We start from the raw sequence: 19,145 nt of genomic DNA, 5'->3' as shown, positions 1-19,145 counted from the left end.
AAAATAAGGATCTTAAAGTGCCCCTGTAGCACTGTTGTGGACACACGATCTGGCATATTGCTGTGCTTAGAAGGCAGAACAGGAAGGGTTCAGATTCCAACCTTTGACACTGTCATCACAGTACCAAGAAGTTATACTGTTGTGTGCCAGCAAAATGGATGTCACAGAACTTCCCTGTGTCTAGTGGTTTGGAGTTCCCTGCTACAGGTAGTGTAGCTTCTTCCCCCGGCCTTCAGCGAGTCTCCTCCTCACCTCCACTGTCTTCTGCAGCCTCATTTCATAAGGTTGCTCCATATGTTTCTAGTTCAGTTGTGAGAAGTTGCTGACAGTCTTTATTCACACACTTCATGCTGTGTACAGGCTGCTCTTGTGTGAAGTACTTGGCCTGGTCTCCCACCCTGTAACTCCTTTAGTCAGACACAATTGGGCACTTACTCCTTGGTCCATACAACTGTGGCAATGTCTTTACCATTAGAATTCGTTATGTTCGCTTTAATTGCTTATATAGACCTTGAAGGGCGTGGCCAAGGTTTACTGTACCAGTCCTTGCTTTAAAGCACCTGCCTGGTATGTGGCAGTTTCTTTAGTAAATGTTAGTGACAGAGTCCATAGACCAAATGCCTTATTTTGAAGCCTTTCATGTAATTTGGGGGACACAATATTGCCTTCATATTGTTCGGTGTTCTTGGGCTTCAGATTTCTTTAAGTGTTACTGAACAAAGGTGACAGCAGTGTCTGACAAAGCAGCTATTTAAAAATACCAAAGCACTGAGGATAAGGCCGTGCTGCTAGCCTCACGAAGCATCAAATTAAGAGTTAGAGGAGGTGACTGTAAGCACTACTGTAATCACCTGCTGCCCTCTATCCAGTAACTCAAATATTAGCAGTTCCTAACCAGGGCCCGGTTTTCTTTCTATAAATAAATAAGTAAATAAATAAATAAATAAGGAAGTCATTGTAACAATTGACCAAGCAGTGGAGTGCAGTGGGAATATTGGGGACCTGGGCTCATCTTACTTTGGATAGTAAATTTGAGCACAAAGCACCAGTATATTGCATAGAAATCAGCAACAGACGTACAGAGAAAAGGTAACTCTGATTACAGGGCCCAGGTCAGTTGTGGAACTCGGCATCAGCAGAGGGGGAGTAGAAAACACTTGAGTAAGGAATACAACTTGGAGGTGGAAAATATATTTGTTTGTGGTGGAGTTTTATTTTGTTCAGGAATAAAATTTTCATGTTTATGCATACAAAAAGGAAAGGAAAGGAAAGGAAAGGAAAGGAAAGGAAAGGAAAGGAAAGGCCCAAAGAACCTCAAGACCTTAAGGCTTTAAAGGAAGTACAAGTTGTGTGGGATGTTTTGGCGTCAACAGAGAAAGTAGGATTAGTGGATTAGTAGAGCGCCTGGCCAGGAAGCACGTCATAGGGTAATCTGTGTAGTGGCAGAGTGGGATTATTGAGATGATTGAGTGGCTCGATTGAGAGGTCAGTACATCTGTGGTGGTTTAACAGACCATGCCGACTTCTCTGTAGTGAGAGAACCCCATGGTAGAGGTTATTGAGGTGTTCTATCAGAGGATTAGTGATGGCAGATAGCAGTCTTCCTAGACACTGGTGATGGGAATGGAGAGAGTTCTGGGGAGAAGAGACCTGTGACCTTCTTAGCATCGTCACCTGAGTCAGGTGCTGCTTTAACCACTGTTTTCCCAGGGAAGGTGTTGTGGTACAGGACTCATTGTCAGAGTGTCAGAGTGATGAAGTATGTTAATTGTGTAGCTTAGAGAAAACAGACATTCAACCTCTTCCCAACCCCACACGCCGTATTCCAGGAATCTACCTGCATGAATTTAGTCAGCCTAGGATTTCAAATGTATGTTACAGGGAGAAAAAAACGAATCTGAACTGAAAGTACACATTTTTCCTCGTCTCCACTCCCTTAACAGTGCAATATAACAACTATTTGTATGACATTTCCAGAGTTACTCTAAAGACCTGAGATAGTTTAAAAGTATAAGATGGGCTTAGGCTGTATTCAAGTGCAGTGCCTACTACATAAAGGGCTTGTGCGTCTTGAGATTTTGGTAGCTATGGGGGTTCTAAAACAGATCTCCCATAGACACTAAAGGGTTATAATTAGTTATAGGCAACTGATACCATGGCTGAGGCAAGCCATTGCCATATATTTGGTTTGTAATGTGATGTGTCAAGTTACAGTATATAAATCTGAATCGAATGTGACTGTTACTCTTTTGATGGCCTGATTCATGCAAGTTTCCTTTTGCTTATGCACTTATTTCTCATAATAAACATTTCCTTCTCATTTTCAAAATTGTTGATAGGATCTGCAAATGATAATAAATTTACTAACATTGTTTATCTTTGATAGATAGATACCTTTCCCCAAATTTCTTTCCCCCAATCATTGAACAATATATGGATTAATATTCAGTTGACATTTTCTGTTTGGAATTTTCTTTAGTTTGTAAAAGAGTCATTAAAATTAAGCATTTTGATGTTTTGTGTCTTAAGGTTTCTATTGCTGTGCAAAACACCTTGAGGAAAGCAACTTAGAGGAAAGTGTTTCTTCACCTTGCACTTCCACAGGACAAGTCACTGAAGGAAGTGACAGCAGGAGCTCACACAGGGCAGGAACCTGGAGGCAGGAGCTGATGCAGAGGCCATGAAGGGGTGCTGCTTCCTGGCTCACTTCACATGCCCTGCTCAGCTTGTTGGCTTATAGAACCCAGGACCTCCAGCCCAGGGATGGCACCACCCACATTTCCAGACCCCTCCCCACCCCCACCTCCCAGGGAATCACTAATTAAGAAAATGTGCTCTAGGCCTGCCCACAGCCCAGCCTATGGAGGTGTTTTCTTAATACGTTCCGTCCTCACAGATGATGCTGGCTTGTGTCGAGTTGACAACAGACTGTCCAGCATTTTCTTTGGCCATAATGTTAGATTTGCTGCGTCTTCTCATTTTGCTGTTTTCATTAACAGTTCTTGTGTGGTGCAGCATCGCCTGAGCGCTGGCTGTCCTCAGGTGTGTGCATGCACAGCTCCAGGTGAGCCTTGTCTGTTTCCATGTCAGCTGACGGTGGCAAGAGATGAAGGAATTTAAAAAAAATAGCTTTATTATTAAATGCTTCCATGCAAGTATAGCTATTTTGATTAAAGCATTGACCTGATATTATGGCGAGATTCTCAAACACAGTGGGCGTATGCCATTTAGTGTTTAGCATACCTAACTTCTGATGTTCCCTATTGAAAAAGCACCGATTTCCTTACTAATTTAAGTAGAGCCTCGCTCTATAGCCTTTATCGGCCTCAAACTCATCAAACGACTCTTCTCCCAGGTGCTGAGATGACAGACAGGAACCCGTACACCCAGCTCTTGTTCTCTTTATAAGAATCAGTTTTTATTAAATGCTTGCTCTTTTCTTTTTGGTATGTGAGTATATATGGTGCAGGAGTGTGAGCACTCGGGTGGGTATGCTTGCCTGTGATGTCCCTGTTAGGGACAGAGGGTGGCGTCTTCCTCTCATTCTCCAGGATGTTTTTGTGACAGGGTCTCTCACTGAACCTGAAGGCCATTATTTATTTAAACTAGATTGGCCCTCAGTTCTTGGCACTGCTGGGGTTCTGTGAGCATGCCACACACTTCTTTAGCACAGATGTAAACATACTTCATAGCATAGATGTAAATCTGTGCTAAGCTCTCCTGCTTGCTGTTTGCACGGCGAGTACTTGCTTTTCCTTTAAGACACAAGTGTGTTTTCATAAAAGCAGGGGAACCTTAACTGGTGGTGATGTCAAAGTATAAAATCGGTGCTTTCTAGAGAATATAGGCTGCGTTTTGGAGAAGCACAATACAAATGAGCACGTTTCTATTGTATTATAAAAGAGTGATGAGTTAGAGGTATTTAGGGAACAGTACCTGTGATGGGATCAGAGGTAAAGGAAAGTGACAAGCCGTAGTTTACAGAGCACTTAGTTGACTATAGAACTTCTTCACTCTCTGTTGAGGGAGAATTCATATCCCTACTTGAATACAGAGGCAGCCTAGGAAGACTAAACCGAATCACCTAACAGTAACATGGTAGATATCGTTCATTAGCAGTAATCATTTTAATGATATTCCACCTTAAATTGTTACAATTAAGTTGACTGTTATCTTACTAACAAGTTAACAGGCTCTAAGAGACGTAAAAGGAGCTCTCCAGTTTATAGTACAGTGAACTATTACTTTGACCCCAGATAGCACGTTTCTGGTGTCGCATGATGGCATTAGTGATTACATCAGGGGACCAGACCTCAAAGGGATGGCATAGAGAGACTTCTTGTTGAGGACAGAGAGAATTAGCAATGTACCTGGCTGTTAAATCTGTTTTGGGTGGCATATTGTTTGCATCTAAACTTCACGTTTAAAATTCAGACCTCTTAGCTATGATTTAGTTAATCCACCCCTTTATTCCGTGATGCTTGAACTGTGGTGTACAGTTCTGAAGTAAAATGCAGCCTTTTGCTTCATTATGAGTAGACAGTGCTGGGGAGAGATCTGATATGCTATTTTTCTTTCCAAGAAAGACTCATTTATTTGTGAGATTTGATTAGATCCAAGACTGAATGATGCTCATCTCAGTTCTAAGTGGATATAAATTCTATCTTTATTTGAAGGCTAAAGTAGATAGGGGTGAGAAGGGAAATTACTGATATTACAGCCACCCCAAATTTCATTGCAGGCTTTGTGCTGCACTAATAAGTCGAGGTAACAAGATTTGCTCAGCTTGGATGGATGGATGCATTGGTTCTATTTTTAAATTTTTTGTATGAGTAAGTAAATTGCTACAAGTTACATGTATTTCATCTCTTCTAATAATATTTTATTGCCATCTGGTCCCTGCATTTTTACATCATTAAATAGTTCACTCACTACAAAGTCCTGAGTGGAGCTGCCCACTGTCAGAATCGGATTGTGATGGAGAGAATATGCTTGCTGTCTTCATAGAGAAAATCCATTCGAATTTAAAATCAGGATTCTTAGGGGAAAAATGAGAGTAACACGTGAACTATTCACTTTCTCTTTTTGCAAATGTTTTCCATGGGAGCTGTTTTGGTGTTGGAGTCTGTTTAGGGTTGTGATATAATCACTAATGCCATCATATAGCACATCTGTAATGTGTCTAGGGCACATCTGTAGAAGCCCTACATGCTTCTCACACTAGCATCTCATGCTAGCATACTCACCCTTTTTATAAGAGAAAGATTCTAGATCTGTCATAAATGATTTTCTTAGAGAGTCACCACTCATATTTCATACATTTGATTCAGATGTCCTTGGTCACATCTGGACTACCTGCTATTAGTTGTTTTAAATAAAGTTTTATTGAAGCATGGCCATGCTCATTTCTTTACATATCACCCAAGGCTATTTCCAGGCTTCAGTGATGTATTTAAATATTTGCTGTCTTAGTTGGGTTTTTATTGCAGATGACTATAGCAACTCTCAAGAAGGAAAACGTTTAATTGGGGGTTTCTTACAGTTCATTATCATGGTAAAAATCCTGATGGCAGGCAGACAGGATGCTGGAGAAGGAGCTGAGAGTTCTACATCCAGATTAGTAGGCAGCAGGAAGGGAGAGTGAGCCACTGGCCCTGGCTTAAGCTCCTGAAACCTCAGAGCCCAGCCAGACCCACTCCAACAAGCCCAAACCTCTCAAGAGTACAGCTCCCTATGGACCAGAAAGTTGATAGTTCACAAGCCAAAAAGTCATACAAAGTCTGAAATAGTGACGTCATGGTTCCACTGGATTCAAACTGTATGCACAAGAAAGATGTCATGCTTCCTAATTTTATACAGAAGATGCAAACTTTACTGGGGAGCTGGAAGCACCTTTTGTAGTATTAACCCCGTTTCACATGTTATTACTTATTTGCTTATCTGTAGCTAAAAGATGTTCAGAGGCAGGTGCTTATCCTTGGGTATATCTTTCAAGTTGAGTTATTGGTGTAAATACTGAGTCTAGTTAAGGATTGTTTTAATCATTGGATTCTTTGTTAATCAGATCAAGTCTCATGTTGAGTTTGACACCTCACATTTATGAAGCGTTTTGTGCACATTCTGTAATGTAGGTAGCATTTCCTTTACACTGCTTCACTTTCTTTCTTCCTGTTTGGTGGAAGTTATTGTTTTCCAGATTGGGAAGCTAAGCACGAATGATGGCATTTCTAATGCTGCAGCTTAGAAAACGGCATCATTTAACATGATAAAATCTTGCATTTTTATCTTTTTTTTTCTTCCTATGTCAGTCTTATCCTTGTCTGGCTAATAATGATTCTATTTCTATGGGTACTTTGAGTCCTGTTTCTTCTCTTCCTTCCTTTTCACTGAAATTAGGCTGTTTGTTTGTTTGTTTGTTTTTATTAAGAAGATGGTAAACATTTTATTGCATCTTGAAAACTATGAAATAATATATATACTTACATACTTTCTTGTGCAAATACACTCAAAATTAGTTATTTTTATAGTTATATAGTCCAGTCTGCTTCCAAACTCACTCTGTAGCTAAAGTTGACCTGAACTCATGACCCCTGCTTCAACATTTTAATAGCAGAATTGTAGGAGAGGACCACCATACCTAGCCAGAAATGCAATATCCATTTTTCTATGTGTGTATGTATGCACATGTTTTTATGTGTTGAGGATGGAGGTCAATGTCATGTCTTCCTTGATTGCTTCCATTTTTTTTTTTTTTTTAGGCATGGTGTATTAGTCAGGGTTCTCTAGAGGAAGAGAACTTATATAATGAATATATGAAATATGGGGTTTATTAGAAGGGCTTATAGGCTGTGGTCCAGGAGTCCATCAATGGCTGTCTACCAACTGAAGGTCCAGGAATCCGGCAGTTGATCAGTCCATAAGGCTAGATGTCTCAGCTGGTCTTCCATTCAGTATATGCCAGAATCCTGAAAAAGTAGGCCCAATGCCCACACAGGAGTAGGCTTGCCCGAAAGAGTGAGGACAAACAGGCAAAGAGAAGAGCTTCCTTCTTCCTTGTCCACTAACTTTAATTTTAAGATTTAAAGTTAAATCTGGTGGGACCCAGATTAAAGGTGGATGTTTCCACATCAAAGGATCTGGATCAAAAGTGAGTCTTCCAATTTTAAATGATTTAATCAAGGAAAGGATTCCCCATAAGTATCCCCAGCCTCTTGGGTTTCAGTTAGTTCCAGATGTAGTCAAGTCTAGATGATTCTCAGTTTATCTAGACTGGCTAGCAGCAAGCCCTAAGGCTTCTCTTTCCTCACCGTGCCTGGGATTTACATGCTGTCACCGTGCCTGGCTTTATGAGGGTACTGAGGATCCGAGCACCAGTCTTCATGTTTGTGTGGCCAGCATTTTACAACTGAACGGGCTCCACAGGCTGCAGATAAGGCTGACAACCCTTTTTAATATTCCTGAGTTATAAGCCACACCCCAGTTTTGCATTTTACTGTAATGTTTGTTCAGGTAAATAGCTGAGCAGTTATGTGCCTGACATCACCCTTTATGAGCGTCATTTGATACCTAGGCACCTCATGATGGACCGACTCCTGCCTATCGAACCCTGACCATCTCGTGTGTGCCGTGGCACATACACAAACACGCAGACACATGCTAAATAAGATTTTTAGATTATTTTCAAAAATAAATAAATGTTTGTTTGAGTCCTTTCTTGTTTCTTTTGCTCTGTATTCTTTTTCATGATACGAGTAATGCTGGCGCCCCACGATAAAAGTTCCAAAGTTACATTACTTCCCACCGCATGTCATACATAGCAACAATAACGCAATTATTCAGAAAACGCTGCACAAATTATGATAAATGAAATTATTTGCTGACTTTAATTAGTATAGTAAAATCCCATGTGTTAGCATCTTGTGTTTTTTATATGCTGAGAAATTGCAGCTGTGACCCAAAGAAAATTTTTGTGTAAGCTTAATAGAGAGAAATAGGCAAGTCTGTGTACTGAGTAGTATTTGGTAACATGCAGTATAAAAAAATTTAAAGAGAATGGTGCCTAATCCAAGTTCCTCTATTCACTTTAATTAAGACTTTCTAGATCCAGTCTAATCTGAGTTCTTAACGTTGAAAGGATGGCTGCTAATGGGAGAGGCTGTCCTCATGAGGTAGCAGTGACATTTGATACTTAGCCTTGGGTGCACCTGTTCCAGTTCTTCATGGCATACATGCCAGCATTCCCCACTGCTTACATAGATGATAATAGTTTAATCTCTCCAATTTTGCTTTTAATCATTGAATTAAGCAAGTCCTTGATTCCACTTCATAAAAATTGCACAAACCTCCGAGTGTCCTCTGATCTTGGATCTTGGCTTAACTCTTTCCATTTTTGCTGCGTATAATTTCACGCCTGGATTATGAAAAGTAGAATGTTGTTTATGCTTTCAGCATAAGGAGCTTGATAGAAAAATGCACAGACCCTGTTTTCTCTTGGCCACCATCTGTTTAAGATGTTTGGGAAGGGGCAGAGAAGAAAGGACTCACTGTCCACAGTACTATGCACTTGTGTGGCCACACTGCTACTCGATCGAGTGTGTGTAAAATTGCTACCATACCTTTGAGAACACACTCGGCTGCTGAATTACAATTCAAAAGGGGCAGAGTGTCGCTTTGATATGGACCAGTTATTTATACAAGCCCAGGATTAGCTTCAGTGTTTCAAATAGGAACGCTCCTTGCAGTTCAAACAGTTATTTTTCACATCATAAACTCACATATGATTTCTGAAAGCTGAGCCAGGACAGTGGACACTTGTCTCTTTTCTTTCTGGTAACATTCATATTCGTTAACATTTTAAAAATCAGCTCATTCTTCTGACAAGGAGAGTAAAGTATTACACGGTTTTTATAAGAAATCAGAAGTTTATGGTTACTTCTAGGTTAATTCCCATAATTTGCTTTGTTGCTTACTCATTCAAAACTGTACAAACACAAACGCATACTCTTTTAATTGTTTTTAAACATAAGAAATCCAATCTTACATATATATGCTACATTTGAAGAATAGATAGCCATGTTTAAAGAAAGAAAATATTATTGTGGAAATTAAAATAGACTTAAAATATTTTCATGTCTTAATATAATCTAAGCCGTTAGAGGCACTAGGACAAGTTTGTTCTGTTTTTACAACAAAAAGGAAAAAAAAATAATGCTTTCATACATTTTCCCTAAATTATCCAAGTATGCTCATGTTCTAGTTTGTTTTCTGCTGCTGTGATAAAGCACTCTGACCAGAAACAGTCTGAGGGGGAAAGGGCGTATTTGGCTTAGACTTACAGACCAGTCCATCATTGTGGGATGTTGGGCAGGAACTAAAACAGAAACCACAGGCAAAGGCTGCTTGCTGGCCGTTCTCTTGCTTCCTCTCTGGCTCGTGCTCTGCCAGCATCCTTGTATAGCTCAGTCCCACCTGCTAGGGATGGTGCCACCCACCGTACGCACGTTCCTTCCACATCGGGCTCCCTCACAGATATGCTACAGGTCAACCTGATCGAAGCAGTCCCTCAGTTTGAGGTGCCTTCAGATGACTCTAGGCTGGGTCACATTGACAACTGAAGTGAGCTAGGGCAGCTTAGTAAAGAAATTAAAAATTAAAATAGCAGAAATTAATCATCTTGATTATGATCAGAAAGTTAGGAGATGGGAGAAGGATGACCCAGATCTGGGTGGTCTTGAATGGCTCTAGGCAGTTAGGTATATTTCTTAAGGGATGGATTTCTATAGGTCAATTTATCTTATCTAGGTGGCGGTTTATATCTTTATCATTTGGTTCTGAGTTTATCGTGTGGATGTATTGTGGATTGAGAGTTCAGCAGATAAATCTGGTTGATAAATTACAGCTTACTGAGTCATGATTTTACCGGGTAGTTGGGAGTTTATGCCTTAACTACCAGGGGAAGTTGCGGGGAGTGTGGGCAGCGTCCCTGGCAGGGAGTTGCGATAGGCCAGCCCATGCTGGACTTCTAGAGCCCTGATTTTACCTGGTAGCTGGAACCAGAGAGTTCACAGCTAGCAGAGAGCCTCCAGAAGAGATACTAACCAGAGATGAATTGTGGTTAGATCCATACGGCCCCACGGGTGCTGGAGAACTAAACTCAAGGGACCTTGCCATGCTGGAACGGCTTGCAGACCACCTGGGTCCGAGAGGACTTGGGGGCAGTGTGGAGCTGCTGAGACATAACTACCCCACAGTGCCATGTGGCCCTATGGGTGTTGGCACTAACACAGGATAAAAAATTACAGCCTTTTTAATATTTACCATAACACTTGAGGATAACATTTGCCTTCATATTTTAGTGAATCGAAGCACTCACTGGCAAAGAACACGGCTTATAATTGGTTCGTATGTGTTTGAATGAATGAATACATAAGAGACAAAGACTTCAGAATTGAATGTCATTTAGGGGCCAGATTTACCACCTATACTTTTATTGGCTTCTGTGGTATATTCTCTTACATTTTCTCCTATCTATCTGTCTTTAAAGTACTTAACACTGCTTGCTCTCTATCCAAGGAGCACCTCTCTTTTCTGCTATCGCTGAATTGTATGTAGTTCAGTCTATAACTCAAGCGTGAATATGCTGTGACTCTTGTCATTCTCGCCGCTTTAGATATTGCTCCTGAGTTCACATGTTCACTATTCATACTGTACCGAGATGAATAGCAGTAAAAAGTCTTTCAAAGGGTTCACCCATCTGAGGACCAAGATATCAATGTCCTCATCTATTGCGTATTCTTGCTTAGTAGTATGCCTTTCTATTGGACGTTTTGAACATGACTGCTATCCTAGTTTGCTTTCTGTTGCTGTGGTAGACACCATGACCCCTGCAGCTCTGAGAGGAAAGTGCTTATCTCATCGTCTAGCTTACAACCCATTGTGAAGGGAAGTCAGGTCAGGAACTCAAGGTTAATCTGGTTGCAGGGACTGAAGTGGAAGCCATGGAGGAACACAGTGTACTGGTGTGCATTTCATGACTTGCATAGCTTGCTTTCTTCTGTAATCCAGAACCACTTAACCAGTGGTGGCGCTGCCTGCAGTGGCCTGGGCCCTCCCACATCAATTACTAATCAAGTAAATGCTCCCACGGATATGACAGATTACAATCTGATGGTGGCAATTCCTCATCCATAATTTATCTTCCAAGCTCTGTCTAGGATTATGTTAAATGAACAAATAAAACTACCCAACGTACTTGCTGAATCACAGTGGAACAGCTATATAGATAAACATGCTATCTTTCTACCTCCTACCACTTACCCCATGTGTCAATCAGCTTTCTATTGGAGAAAAAATACCTGAGATAATGAACATTAAAAGATTGGATGCTTGTTTTCCTTACTACTCTTAAGATCTTTAAAATAAATTAGGTATTTGACAACTTATACAAATGTATGTGGTACATACTGACTGACCACTTTCACACACCTTCCACCTCTCCCTGCTTAACCACGCTCTTCAAGTCTCCTTCTCAAGTTCCCATCTGCTTGCCTTGTTTGTGACCTACGGAGTTTAAGCAGGGCGTCCAAGGACAATGGGCTTGGAGCTATCCACTGCAGCTTGGTAGGCTCAGCAGGAGGCACACAGCCGGAGACAATGACTCCTCCTCTTCTAGACACTAGCAAAAGCCCTTAGTTCAGTGGTTAGTCCACTGTCTAGTACATAAAATCTATGAGTGTGCTGTATTCACAGTGAAGGAAAATTCTGCCACTCATGCATTTACACTTGATTGTTAATTGCAAAGTAATTGGTAGAACTCGAGTTGCAAATCACAAGAGTCCTGTGAGCTCCTTCCACTTCTGTAACTGATCACTGATGGGACCTGTCTTGTGTAGATCCAGAGCAGGTAACTACAGCTGTGAATTCGTGAGTGCAAATGGCTGTGTGGAATCTTGAGGTTGGCATTTCATAGCCTGTCACTGTATGTTCCTATTCCTATATACTTCCCATAGAGTTGTCCAAGCCTTGGAGTCTTTTGCATATAAATATATAGTTTAGGATGAGTCCTCAACTGTCATGTATTCTCAGCTTCATGGACATCCACAAGTCTCTACATTTCACTCCCAGTTCACAGTAATGGAAGGCTTCTCTGATTAAAGCTAAGAACTTTTGCTCAATAGGTACAAACATATATTTAGAAGGCAGATTAATAACTATGTCAACATAGGTACCCTACTTGGAGAAGAATTCTCCTTGCCACTTCTTAGATAGGCTTATAGAACTAGAATCCATATGGATTCTCTATGGAGTAGGCCTCAGATCCAATTAGAGGGCAGTTGCATACCCAGCAACAGTCACACTATGTACTGGCTGGTTCTGTGTGTCAACTTGACACATCTGGAGTTATTACAGAGAAAGGAGCCTCCTTTGAGGAAACACCTCCATGAGATCCAGCTGTAAGACATTTTCTCAATAAGTGATCAGGGTGGGAGGACCCAGCCCATTGTGGGTAGTGCCATCCCTAGGCTGGTGCAAGCCAGGGGAAGCAAGCCAGTAAGCAGCATTCCTCCATGGCTTCTGCATCCTGCCTCCAAGTTCCTACCCTGTGTGAGTTCCAGTCCTGACTTCCTTTGGTGATGAACAGCAGTGTGGAAGTGTAAGCTGAATAAACCTTTTCCTCCCCAACTTGCTTCTTGGTCAGCATGTTTTGTGCAGGAATAGAAACCCAGCCTAAGACACACTATTCATACACAGATTTTGCAATTTCAGTCTATTGTCCTTTTTAGCTTGTGAATCTGAAATGAAGTCTCATCCTTACAGGAGTGCATGGCAGAGGAAGCCTGTCTATCTCACAGCCCATATCAAGAGACCATGCTGGGGTGTAAGCTACTAGGCCCTCCTTGTAAAAGATAGGTCTACCGCCATCTCCTAGCACCGTGGATGGGGACACAAAGCCATGTCAGGAGTACCTCTCAGAGACATTTTAATATCTGAACTGAACTGTACTGTAACACAATCAGTTGTCTGCTGGTCTGTGACCTTTCTTACACTGAACAAAGGCATAAATCATTCTCACTCATAGTGGTCGAGCCAAGTCCATGGCTCACTGCTGAGTAGTTCATCAGCCAGTTGCTTAACTCCATGTCCATGGCAGTCACTTCCATTCTTGGCCCCGTGTTTTTCATCTGTTAAGTGGTAGCAATAATTTGTTGATGATGCAACAGTTTCCCTCTTCTCTTTTCTTTAATTTCTTTTTTCTTTTTCTTTTTTTCGGAGCTGGGGACCGAACCCAGGGCCTTGCGCTTCCTAGGCAAGTGCTCTACCGCTGAGCTAAATCCCCAACCCCTGGGGCTGGGTTCGGTCCCCAGCTCCGAAAAAAAGAACCAAAAAAAAAAAAAAAAAAAAAATCCCCAACCCCTTTTCTTTAATTTTTAAACACCAAAAAAAAAAAAAAAATCCATATATGTGTGCGTGGCTTTGCATGTGTGAGTTTTGTAGATGTATGTTTGCTTTTATGTATATGTGTTAAATTATTTGGTGTTAATCTTGGTAAACTAAATGTTGGAAAGCAAATGGAATGATTGAGTATGGATGTGTGTCATTTGTGACCCTTGAAAAACTCAGCAATATTAGTTAACAAAAGGGACATTCTCACAGTTTATTGAATGATAGCCAATGGTTTTGTTGAATTTCTAGAGAGCTTTGTGATGCTGAAATATGTCTATCATAAAAGGAAAACATTTGAAACAAAGTTCCAGTTGGTTAGAGATCATCCACAAAAGAATCCAAGCTTAATGAAAATTGTTCAGGATTAACATTAAAGAAGGAATCTAGTGTAAAGTGGGGCTCACTTCCCACTATCCTGACTCATGACAGTTTTTGTGGTTTAAGTTTCCTCATTGTGAAATGGGGTGTTCTTATATGTTAGTCTTACTCGAAAGTAAAAGGAAAGGAAAACAGTGCTGTCGATATGTAAATTATCATCAAGATAGACAATTTTTACAGTGGGTTCAATATATTTGAAGCATCTAGTCCCCACGGATGAGTATTTTTCTTCGATGGTGCAGGAATTATCATGGAAACAGAACTCACTTTATTCATTTACCCAGTGCCTCATTCTCTTACACTTCATCTTGCCAAGTGACTAGATCCTGAGGTACTTAGTTCCTCAGATGCTAGTCGTTCCTCACTAAAGAGTGAGATTCAGCCCAAAGCAATAGTGTTTGATCCATATCATAAGTAACCGTGTCTTGTGACTGCTCAAGGCCCAGTATTACCAGGGACTACCTAGCATTGCGTGGCCAGTGTGGTAGTGCACAGAAGCAAACACATGTGAGAATTCCCTTCCCATCCAAGGTAGAACGTAAGACTAACAGAAGGCCGTAGCACTTAAAGCCTTCTTCTTCTTCTTCTTCTTCTTCTTCTTCTTCTTCTTCTTCTTCTTTTTTTTTTTTTTGGTTCTTTTTTTTCGGAGCTGGGGACCGAACCCAGGGCCTTGCGCTTCCTAGGTAAGCGCTCTACCACTGAGCTAAATCCCCAGCCCCAAGCCTTCTTATTCATATTTAAGATACAGCCATTTTGTGATTAAAAATGCTTTTCACATAAATGAGTTAGTTACTCATGTACCTTCTGGAGGCCTGTGCCAGATGGATTATGTCCCATTCTACAGTGACTGTTTAAGGATTTTTGTACTCATTTATTGCTTAGAAATGTCCGGATGACTCAGTACTTTAGGGCTTATGCATAGTTAATGTGATACTGTAGATGAAAGGGTTTCATTCTCTTTGAGGTCTGATTTCCAGATTTTCCAATTAGTAACTTTTGCATTTGAAACCCTAACCCTAATCCACATTTAAGAAATGGCTTTCTGTATAGTCTAATGGCAGAGACAACAAAGTAAATGGACCTTCTTTTTCATGTTTGATTAAGTGCCTTTCACTTTCTAGTCTTAAGGTAGTTCTCCAGTAGCAAAAAGGGAGTACACACATATTTTGTACCCATTTTAAGAATTAATTGACTTGGAGAAAAAAGGATATTAATAGGAGTTTGATAAATGGTATGTAAATTATCCAGGCAGGATGCTGTAGCTGTTCAAAAAGAAAGAGAACACTTCTCCCATAGTGGTCAGTGGAGACTTGAGGAGAAAGCAAAACTTGAATGATCCTTGCAGAATCGGGCAAGGGTGAGTAAGTAAGTAGCACTTACTGGCCATTTCATTGCCTGAAGGTCACAGAGGTGAGGGCCCATTGTGATTTTCTAAAGGGACCCTGAACAAAGTCTATGTGTACATGTCCATGTTGGGGTGTGTGTGTGTGTGTGTGCTCACAAGAAATGGGGAAAGGGGAGAAATCCCAGATTACATCTGAAATAGTAATGAAAACTTGTCCTACAAGTCAAATGATAGGGTAAGGTTTGGATAAGAAAAGAGGGGGTTGACTTCACACTTGTCATGAAGTAGTTGCTGGAGTCTGAACATGAAGTATTAGGGACAAGGGAGGCAGAATGCCATCTGCACTGGCCTGCATGGGAGAATTTACAAAGGGAGTTCTTAGGGAAAGCTTTTGTGTGTCCAAGGAAAGATCTGTTTCCATGCTTTAAACGTAAAGACTTCTAGATTGAGCATGGAAAATGGTTTCCAGTATTTCAGGAGATAGCATACCTGTGCACAAAGACTGAGGGGTAAATAGAGGACCTAGGGAGAAGGCATGCCAAGTGGATATGGCACAAACGAGTGTCCTTCCCATTTAAGAGAATATGGGAACCAAAGAGTGGAAACACTATCTTTAACACACTGTTTCCTGCGTGCCTGTGACATATTTGTAACTAAGTTTAATTAATTAAAGTGAGCAGAGATAGCTGGTTGGAGGGAAGTACATCACCAACGACGGTCACCTAAGCACACCTCCTTGGGAAAGTCGGAAAGGAGTGGGTGCGCCCATTGCTCTTGCTCATAGTGACGCTCATTCTTGCTCTATTCTCCTGCTTAGCTACGGCCTCTGGTTTGGGTCACAATGTTGCCACAGTGTCTGTGGGTAAGTGAATAAGTTAACCAGTGACTTTGTTACTAGGAAAGTTCATATTTGGCTTTTTCTCATCTGGTTCTCTTGCATTTCACCCCTAGCACCTTCTACTGGGAGAATTTCAAACAGTGCAAGCTCTTCAGGTACAGGGGCACCCATGAAGCCAGCTGTGGGGCCACCCCAGCCAAGTGACCAAGACACTCTTGTGCAGAGAGCTGAGCACATTCCGGCGGGCAAGCGGACTCCCATGTGTGCCCACTGCAACCAGGCCATCAGGTCAGTCCGCTTGCTTTGACACTTTCTTCAAAGGACTTTATATTGCTGTGGATCTTTTTAATGTTCTGTAACATGTAAAGTTTTGTTAGTAAAAACTACTCTTGCTGTAAGTCCATGTAATAGGATTACCATGTATAACTATACTGTTTTGATGAAAAGTAACCCTGGGCTCCCTAAAATATTGTCAGTTAATTGATTTCTACCAGATCTAGAAAAATAATCATTAATGCAGTAACCTTTCAGAAATATTAAAATTATGAGGCTTGAAGGGACCCTGAGATCATTTATCTCAGTGTTATTATTTTACAAATTATACAAATGAGGACTTTCATTTACTTGAAAAATAACGTTTAACATAAAAAGAAGAATTGTGAGCCCTGGAGAAGATTATGTTTTAACGCTGAGGCCGTAAAAGTAGTCCTTTGTGTCTGTTCATAAGTGCCTTAAGTATTAGGATATATCGTTCAAGCATTTTCTTCGAAATCTATTTTATTGTCTCTTAAATTCCCCAAAGGGAAAATGCCCGGAGAATTTTTAAGCATATTGTACTACAGCCTCTTAAAGCTCAGCGTTCTCATGAGTGGCTTTAAAATGTTATGAGGTGTGCACGTGAATGCTGGTGGCAGGCCTGTCACCAGAAGGACCTTTGTAAGTTGCCTTGTGGGCAGTAAAAGGAGGTGCCTGAAATTCCTATACTTTCTTCTTTTTAAACTTTCCTATTTTGAATCAGTTGAAACAATGGGGTCTATAAAGGCAAATAAACTTAAGACTAACCTTTCTTTTTATTCTGTTACGTTAATATTATCCAGCATGGTATCTCTAGACCATTATTAATATGCAAGGTGGCTGATCCGATGCCTTAAAACCAAGTATGAATAAACACTCCTCTTAACCTATCAGTAATGGGATACCATGGCAGCCAGAGTACACAGCACAAGATAAAAATAGATTAGCATTCTTATTTTAATGATAGTTCATTTGTGACCATTTAAAATGCAGAAACACATAAACCAAAAGCCCGTATTTATACCATCCTACCACTAAGTTGCCGACTACTAGTTTTCTAGGTTATAATTCTTGGGGGAAGGTAAGGGAACAAAGGGTTAATACGGGGTTTCACTTTAGCCTAGAACTCATTATGTACTCTAGACTGGCCTCAGACTCTGAAGAATTGATATTTCACTTGTGAACCACCTTGCCCAGCCTAGCTCAGAACTTTAAAACATCTACATAAGAAACAAACATTGTCTTATAGAAATAGAATAGATTTTTAATCGTTATTTTTCATGTAACTTTTAATTATATCTTCTTCATAAGACAGTGGCTACCTATACATTATTTGATCAATGACAACACCAATAGACAGGCTAACACAGAAGAGGGAAATTTCAAGAGGCCCTACCCGAGACAAAAATTAGCCAACTAATTAGAGGAAGATTTAGTCTTTTGGGGTGAGCCCCTAATTGATTATCCAATAACAAGTGTTAAACCCTAGAATCATGTGCATATAAGGAACACTAAATGGACTTATCATGGGGTGGGTGTGTGTGTGTGTGTGTGTGTGTGTGTGTGTGTGTGTGTGTGTGTGTTTGTGAAGCAAGAATAGGACATAGGAGGAATTAGAGTTAGGTAAGAGATGTGGTAAATGATGTAATGGTATTTTAATTCAGTTTCTTGTAAAAAGAACTATCCAGTAGCTATGATGGTAGTTTTAGTGATTACTAAGAGAAGGGCCAGAGCAATAGAGGTCTCCAAAGTCTAGAGCAGTGCAAAGTGAGCAGAAGGCATTAAGTGTTCAGTGAACTGGGGTGTGACTCATAGTTCAGTCAATTGGTTTTGATTCATACTTCTATTTTATATAAATAATCTAATACAAAATCTAATGTAGCACTGCTTTATTCTAGCTAGTAAAGTACAAGTTTAATTACCGCCTACATTTGTTAAGTCTTTCGATTTAATATTAGTAGTTATTAATAATATTAATAACTTTAATAAATATTAATAAATAAGCTCTGACTGGTAACATGGTTTCTGTAAGTTATCTTACCGTGGTTACCCATACTGGTGCCAACTGATACTGTATTCTGGGTTATAATGTTCTTTGTGGAAACAGAATCATTGACTTGTGTGCTGTTACAATTATGCTGCTATCTAGTAAGTTAGTGTCAGAGCATACGTGTTGCTAATTCATGTTGATTATCAACTTCGGTACTCTCCTATAATCACAACCTTCAGTTGATTTTCCTTGAAAATAAGATGCTCAAAGCAAAAGCAACATGCGCCATTTCTCCTTGCGTCATTTCCAGATTTAATGGTAGACTAAGTTGCTTCGATGTACAGACCTTCTGCTCTCTGAAGTACTACGTATTCAGCTAAGGAGATGAATGGCTGTCACTAACTGTCCCCTCATCTGTTGAATTTTATATTGTTTGGTATTATGCAGCTCTTGTTATCATTGAAGCATTAAAACTTCATTTATTAAGGACGTTAGCAGGAATGAGGATTAGCTCATGTCCAGATCATATAACAATAATTAGCATAGCACATTTGCCCGGTGCTCAAGTTCTACAGCAGCTTGCACGTCCTGCAGTCGGCTCAGAGCCCTGGTCAAAGCATAAATCCAGCTCTTGCCCTCGGTGACAGTATTACTTACCAAAGCAAGAAGGTGTTAGATCAAGTGACATTATCTGGGACACCTGTTTCTAAAATGAGCTGCAGTTGCGGTCATACTGCTTTCAACAGAATATCACACCCTGGCAAACCGAGAAACGTGAAGTTGAGCTTATGTTGTTAGTTTTCCGTTACTTATTTTTTAGAAGAGTTGGCTATTTTTAGGAAATGTGAAAGGTGTGA

At 40.5% G+C, this 19,145-nt stretch overlaps 1 protein-coding gene across 19 annotated transcripts in view; it reads left to right on the top strand.

The window, feature by feature from the left end:
- Pdlim5 (PDZ and LIM domain 5) overlaps positions 1-19,145 on the top strand; it is a 168,105-nt gene that overhangs the window by 130,709 nt on the left and 18,251 nt on the right. For all 19 annotated transcript variants that reach the window (XM_039103056.2, XM_063282478.1, XM_063282477.1 and 16 more), the window contains 1 exon segment: positions 16,118-16,292. In XM_039103056.2, the coding sequence (XP_038958984.1) occupies positions 16,118-16,292 (175 nt within the window).

This window comes from Rattus norvegicus, chromosome 2 (genome assembly GCF_036323735.1).
Source record: "Rattus norvegicus strain BN/NHsdMcwi chromosome 2, GRCr8, whole genome shotgun sequence".
Lineage (NCBI taxonomy): Eukaryota > Metazoa > Chordata > Mammalia > Rodentia > Muridae > Rattus > Rattus norvegicus.
Note: the sequence above shows the minus strand (reverse complement) of the source record. Positions and strands in the feature narration are given on the sequence as shown.